General features: G+C 37.5%; 1 protein-coding gene across 1 annotated transcript in view; it reads left to right on the top strand.

Moving 5' to 3' along the window:
• DCAF1 (DDB1 and CUL4 associated factor 1) overlaps positions 1-7,768 on the top strand; it is a 65,653-nt gene that overhangs the window by 8,235 nt on the left and 49,650 nt on the right. Inside the window, exons 2-3 of the mRNA XM_079101042.1 lie at positions 4-121; positions 6,631-6,707. Of these exons, the coding sequence (XP_078957168.1) occupies positions 12-121; positions 6,631-6,707 (187 nt within the window). The 5' untranslated portion in view covers positions 4-11. The remainder of the gene's footprint in view (positions 1-3; positions 122-6,630; positions 6,708-7,768) is intronic.

The following is a 7,768-nucleotide window of genomic DNA, read 5'->3' as shown; positions in this document are numbered from 1 at the left end:
TAGGCCAAGTCATGACTACAGTAGCGGTACATGTGGACTCAAAAGCCGAGCTCACTACCCTGCTGGAGCAGTGGGAAAAGGAACATGGCAGTGGGCAGGACATGGTACCTATCCTTACCAGGTATGAATAATTAAGGTGATTTTTCATATATGACTTATTTGCTAGTTTTTTTTCACACACACACACACACACACACACACAAAAACTATACTTTAAGAAAAAGGAAAAATTGATATGGAGGAAGGTATAGGAATATTTTTACTTTGAGTTCTAATTCCAATTTTTTAAAATTAATTATTTATTTTGGTACTAGGGATTGAATGCAAGGGGTCTTTACCACGAAACATTTTTATTTTTTGAGACAGGGTCTAAGTTGATGAGAGTCTTGCTAATTGGCTAGGTTGGCCTCGAACTTATGATTCTCTTGCCTCAGCCACGCAAAGTGCTGGGATTATAGGCATGTACCACAATGCCTAGCTTCTCTTTCCTTCTAAATTTTTTATCTATCTTTTCAGGGCCCTGTCCTCATTCTTCTTTGCAAGTTCTTTTGTGTGTCTTAACCCCAGGGTTTCGTTTGTGGTTCTCTTTTCCCTTCTTAACCATTCTACCTACTTTGATCTCTGTCCATTATTTCAGCCATTATTCTGTGTTGACTTTTAGGTTTCTATTTCTACTTTAGATCCCTCTTTTCTTGTTTTCTTTTTAATTTCAGATAATTTTTTAAGTTTCTTGGTGTATATATCTTGAGAGCTTTTTGGGAGGTTTTAGCAGGGGACCACAGCTACTTTTGTATATCCTTGACTAAGGAACAATTCTCCTCTGTTGGGGAATGTTATCCTCTTATCACATGTGCAGTTTATGGAGGAATGCACACTGAGCAGCAAGGTACAATCACAGGCACACCCACCTTGCTAACCAGATGAGCCAAGTCAACCCTGGTGTTCATTGAGGTGACATGTCACAGCGAGATTGTTCTCATATCCTTGGTATAGATATATTAACCTGGCTGTCCCAGACACTTGAAAACATACCATGTCCAAATTATTCCTTTTTGTTCTGCCTGCCTTGGTTTTAAACTAAATGGTTATGAACTAAAACCCTGAGAGACATCATCTCTAATGTATTCCCCTACCAGCATAGTCTGTCACCAAGCCCTGGGGATTTCTGCTTCTTCCTTTTTACTCCTTTCCACTACCACTTTATTAGGTATTGATCATGTCTTGATTGACCCATTAGATAGTATGTTTTATCATCTGTCTTTAGTTTATCCTTTTCTAATAGATCCTCCCCCTTGCTGGAAGACTCATCTTTTTCATACACAAATCTGATTATAATGCCTCTGCTCTTAATTCTTCCATGGCTTCTTTGTTTCCTGCAGAATAAGAGGTGAATTTTTTTAGACCTTTTTCTGCCTCATATAAGTGATCTTCTGTTGAGTAGTGCTATGTTTTCTAATCTTCGTATGCTTTCACACTTGCTATTTCTTTGACCTGAAATACTGTTCCTTGTCATGTCTGCTTGACAAGTTCCAGTCCTTTGAATAAATGTTAACAAATTATATCTATAAAAGCTTCCCTGACTTTGACTTCATAGGTGCGTTTGATCACCCCCTTTATTTATTATTTTTTAAAAATACTACTAACATTCATACCTATATTACAATTTTCCCATTATAATCGCTTAACACATTGCACTATAATTTTTTAAAGGTGTCTTTTCACTAAAGTGCAAGCTTCTTAAAACTAGGAATTATGTCTTTTTTTTTTTTTTAAGGTGTTGCTGGGTATTGAACCAGCAGCCTTGTGCTTGCTAGGCAGTTGTTCATTCATTCTACCATTGAGCTACACTCGCAGTGGCCCCTGACATGTCTTTTTTTCTTTTTGGGTGTTATTGAGGATTGAAGCTAGGGGTGCTCCACTACTGAGCTACCTCCCCCAGTCCTTTTTATTTTTTATTTTGAGACAGGGTCCTGCTGAGTCGCCCTGGCTGGCCTTGAACTTGGTGATCCTCCTGAGTTACTAGGATTATAGGCATGCACCATAAGCCCCAGCTAAACTGTCTTTTTATTGGTGTCTTCTCAATGATTCGCCCACTACCTGGTACATAACAACGCTGTGGTACATAATATTATTGCATTATTGTCTTTTTTTGGTTCTAGGGAATGAACCCTTGGGTACTTTACCTCTGGACTTCATCTCTAATCCTTGTTTATTTTGAGACAAAGTCTCCTTAAATTGCTGAGGCTGGCCTTGAACTTTCCATCTTCCTGCCTTAGCCTGAGTAGTTGGGATCATAGGCATGCACGACTGCATCTGGTTTAATGATTGTGTTGAGGGAAAAAAAGTGAAAAATACTGGGGAGAAATGCTCATGGATTTTCTAAGGAGAATGTCACTGGATTATAGGTATCTAACATTTGATCCTTGATGTCATGCTGTGATAAACTTCCTTTGTGCAGTGATAATGTTAATGAAGAAAGAACTACAATCTTGTGCAAGTTTAAAAATGAATAAATGCTTTGTTTCCAACTGCTGTGAATACATGGGGACTATGTGAAAGTATGGGGATTGAACCCAGGGCACTTGACTGAGCTACCTCCCTGGACCTTTTTATTTTGAGATAGGACCTTGCTAAGTGGCAGAGCTGGCCTTGTACTTGTGATCCTCCTGCCCCAGCCTCCCAAGTTGGTGGGAGAAGCTACAGCAAATTAGAGAATCTAAATATTGTGCCATTAACATGTATTATGATTATGATTATGATTTTTGGTAGTAGGGGTTGAACCCAGGAATGCTTACCACTGAACCACAGCCCAGCCCCTTTTTTATATTTTTTATTAGAGACAGGGTCTCGGGGCTGGGGATATAACTCAGTTGGTAGAGTGCTTGCCTCACAAGCACATGGCCCTGCGTTCAAATCCCCAGCACTGCAAAGAAAAAAAAAAAAAAGAGAGACAGGGTCTTGCTGAGTTGCTTAGGACCTCGATAAATTGCTGAGACTGACTTTGATCTGGTGATCCTCCTGCCTGGGCCTCCCAAGTCACTGGAATTACAGGCATGGGCCACCATGCCCAGCCTAACATGTATCATTGATATTACTGGGAGAGGGGAGAGAATCATTAGTGGATATGATAATGTTAGCTTTGGGTTCAAAAAATACTTATCGAATACTTATATTAAATACTTAATGTTGCTGGGCATGGTGGTGAATACTTGTAATCCCAATTTAGTAGACTAAGGCAGGTGGATTTTGAGTTACAGGCTAGTCTGGGCAGTTTAGTGAGACTCTGTATCAAAATAAAAAGGGTTAGGGATGGACTTGATTGTAGAGAGCCCCTAGGTTCAACCTCCAGTACTGGAAAAAAACAAAAAATACCCCACAAACATAATGTTTCATTTTCAAGGGTTCACATTCATTAACAGATTTGATCCTTAGCCTTTTTACTGTGGTATTCGGCAATTCAGAGCCCAAAATAGAGGGCCACTGTTCTCAAGGAAATAATAATCTGGAAAGCAACTTAATCCTAACAGATAAGAAATAATGCAGAGTAGTATAAAAATAGTATGTAATGAAGTAGTAAATGAGGCAATGTGGTTTATAAACATTGTGTAGAAAAACTCAAATGAGACAGTTTCTTTCATTCTCTCAAATATTCAAGGACCTTTTGTGTGTCAACTGTTAGAGACACTGAACCTTATCTTATTTGTCACTAAAAGTATCACTGATAACTACATTTTTTTTTTCTTTTTTTATTGTGGAGCTAGAGATGAACTCAGGACCTTGTGCAAACTGGGCAACTAGTACTCTACCATTAAGTTATATTTGTAGCCCAGTTTATAACTTTAATTAACCTTTTTTCTTGATTATATTGAAAGGGACTGGCTTTGAGCCTTCAATTAAGCTATATAAACTTAATCTAAATATAAAAAAATTTTGAGGTGTAATTTATACACTTTTTTTTTTTTTTCAGTGCTGGGACTTAAACCCAGGGCCTTGTGTTTGCAAGGCAAGCACTCTACCAACTGAGCTATATCCCCAAAACACTGTACTTTGCTAGATGGATTCTTTTGTCTCAAAACCATCACCTTTATCAAGTTATAGTACCTCGAGTACCACTCCAGAGAGCTGCTTCTTGCTTTATTCCAATTAATAGTCCATCCTAAGCTAATTGTTAGTAGTATTTGTTTTGAATTCCAGTTTTCATCATTGACACATAAGTAGTTCTCATGGGTCAGGCTTCATTTTAATTAACTTAAACCCTACAGAAACTCTATATAATAACAACTTAATTTCATTTTACAGATGAGGCACAGAGAAGTTAATTAACTTGTACAAAGTTATACACAGTTTATGTAAGAACTCTGATTTGAATGCTTGATAATCTGGCTGTAGAACCCTTTTATCCCCCATACTGGGAATTGAACTCAAATAGGTTTTACCACTGAATTGTATTCCTGGTCCTTTTTTTATAATTTATTTTTTTGAACCCAGGGACACTTTACCACTGGCTGCATCCCCACAACCCCCTTTTTTTTTTGGTACTGGGGTTTGAACTCAGAGGCACTAGACCACTGAGCCACATCCTCAGCCCATAGTCTGAGTTGCTTAGTGCCTTGCTGTTTGCTGAGGCTGGCTTTGAATTTGTGATCCTCCTACTTCAGCCTCCAGAGCCACTTGCATTAAAGGCTGCGCTACTGCACCCAGCTTAATTTTTAATTTTGAGACAAGGTCTCAATAAATTGCTGAGATCGGTCTTGAACTAGCCCTTCCTCAGTCTCCTGAGTCTCTGGGATTATAGGTGTGAACCACTACACTTGTCTTAGTCCTATTTATTTATTTATTTTTGGTACAGGGGATTGAACCCAAGAGTGTTTACCCACTGAGCCATAACCCCAGCCCTTTTTATTTATTTTTGTAAACTTTGAGACAGGGTTTTGCTGAGTTACTTAGGATCTCAAAAAGTTGCTGAGGTTGGCCTCCAACTGTGATCATCCTGCCTTAGCCTCTTGAGCTGCTAGAATTACAGGCATATGCCATCTTTCAATTTTTTTTAAGACATGATGGGACTGGCCTCACACTTGAAATCCTCCTGCTTTAGCATCCTGAATAGCTGGTATTAGAGTTATGTGCCACCATGCCTTGCTAGAATCCCCATTTTTAACTTTTGTGCTAATTTGCTTGGTTTCAGTTGAGAATACTGGTAGATCTTATAATATATAATTCTAATTATAATTTTGTGATGGCCTGTTGTAGCAAAGAGAATATGCAGAGTTTAGAGGGAAAGGGGGAAAAAAGTAGAAATATTTTTGAGGCTTGATTAGAGTGGGCCAAGAATTTTATAGAGAGCTTCATCTTTAAGACTACAAAGTTGGGTTTTATGGAAATAAAGAATGTAGGAAAGTTTGACTTGGGATAGAGCATGTTAGATGTTGAGGGTGGATAGCCTTGTAGTTGATTGTAATTGTAAAAGGTTAAAAAGTCTTGCTTAGGGTACTGAAATAATTTTCTTGTTTTAACAATGCATGAATGAAAAGGAATTTGAGCTGGATGTGGGGGAGGGCCTGTAATCCCAGTGAGTTGTGAGGCTAAGGTAGGAAGATCACAAGTTAAAGAGGCCAACTTCAGCACTTTAGCAAAACCCTGTCTCAAAATAAAAAGGCCAGGGATGTAGCTTGGTGAGCTTGGTGGTAAAGTACCTCTGGATTTAATCCCCTGTACCCTCCCCCCCCCCCAAAAAAAGAAAGTGATACATGTAACAACACAGATGACTCTCAAAACATGTTGGTAAAAGAAGCCACACATAATAAGAGGGTGTGTGATTCCATTTATGTGAATTCTAGAACAGGCAGAACTAATCTGTAGTGAGTGAAATCAGATGAATAGTTACTTGGCAGAGTGGAGGCTTAGGAAAGCACTTTATAGGTTAAGGTAGCAGCACGTAGAATGGTTCTGAAGTAGGAGCATGAATTTAGACTCTTCGAAGAGCACAGAAGGTCATGTAACTGAAAACTCAGTGAAATAGAGGTAGAGAACTGGAGGAGTGATCAGGAAGCAGTAGAAACCAGATAATTGTAGACCAACGTAGGACTTGGGCTTAATTCAAGGTATTGTGGTAAGTCATTGGAAGTTAGAGAATGAATTGTGTCAGGTCAAGCATGGAAGCAGGAAGCAGTAAAATTAGGTATACTGACATATACCTAATTTAGCATCCAGTAAAAAGGATGTTGGAAGTAGTTTAGGTAGTTAATGACGGTGGTCTGGATAAGGATAGGAGCGGTCAAAATTTAGAGAACTCATGATAGGGAAGTATCTTGTAGGTAGAGCTAATGGGAATTATTTTGGAGCATGAGGAGAAAAGGAAGATTTTAATGATGGCTAATAGGCTTTTGGCTTCCAAGGTGATGGTAGTGCTCTCTTTTTTTCTTTTTTGTTGAGGCAGGGAGTGTTTAGAGAAGAATTAATATGGGAGTGGAAAATGTTTTAGGAGATGATTGTTTAGATTTATATGCTCACCAGTAAAATACTGTTTTTCTAACTTTCTGCTTTTATTTTATACCTCAGTTATTGAATTGTTGTAAGTGGTGGTACATTTCATTGTATGTTTAGGGTTGATCCTTTCTTCCTTTGTGCTAGGATGTCTGAATTGATTGAAAAAGAAACTGAAGAATATCGTAAGGGCGATCCAGACCCATTTGATGATCGACATCCTGGTAAGATGTTTTCTTAAGCTTGGGTCTTTTTTCCTTACAAAAGAAAATTATTAATAGTATTTTTCAATTGAAATAGCATTTTCTGTGGTAGGTTTTAAGACCTTTTATTTATTACAATATTTCTCAAGGTGAGGGCATTGAGAAAGAATAAATAACCTGGAAAAATGGAAGTATTTGTTATATTTATAAATCAAAATAACATAATTAACTTAAAGGAGCTAAATTAGATATACCTTAGTAAACTCAATTGGTATACTTTCAAAGACTTGAGATAAAGATTCCCCCTTCTGATTCGTTTTTAAACCAAAGAGGGGTTTTCCTCTGTGCCTTCATCTTTCTGATGATAATTATCATACTTTTAGGGAAATAACAGTTGAAAATGTATTCATGCTTTTAGTTAGTATTTGGAACTGAATGTTGGTATTTGGAAATGAATAAATAAACAGACTTTTACTTCTGTCTCTCTCTCTCTCTCTCTCTCTTTTTTTTTTTTTTTTTGGTAGTATTGGGAATTGAACCCAGGGTGTTAGCTGTGCTAGGCAAATGCTCTACTACTGAGCTAAATGCCCAGCACTATAAATAGATTTCTTGATATCTGCTTTAGTGTCTTGACAGCCTCTTGTGTTAATTTTATTTTTTTAATTTATTTTTATTTTTTTGATTGGGGCTAATTTAGAATCATGGCAAACAAGCCTGCTTTGGCATGAAATTTGCTAAAATACAAAATTGCGTGGGACTTGAGATTTTTCCATTTTATTTTTTTCTCTAAGGTAGATTACCAATGGGCAAAGCTTAAGTCATGAATGGTCTCACACTGAATATAAACAAACTCTAGTTAGAAGTAGCCCTTTGTGGAGAGGATCTGAAATTTTGTGTGTAGAGAGAGAGCATGAATAAATAGGAGTCATAAAAATAAGAATAGTATATATCTATCTGGATATTTCAGGGTTTATTTCTGTTTTGTGCTTTTGTTCTCAAATGTTAGTAAGCTAGGCATTTCAAATTGTCTAGTTGTTTATGTGATGTTATATGCTGCTTTAGATTTTCCTGAACAGTTCTAG

Source organism: Sciurus vulgaris (assembly GCF_902686455.1).
Source record: "Sciurus vulgaris genome assembly, chromosome: 10".
In the NCBI taxonomy this organism is placed as follows: domain Eukaryota; kingdom Metazoa; phylum Chordata; class Mammalia; order Rodentia; family Sciuridae; genus Sciurus; species Sciurus vulgaris.
The sequence above is the reverse complement of the archived record's forward strand: the minus strand, read 5'-3'. Positions and strand labels throughout refer to the sequence as shown.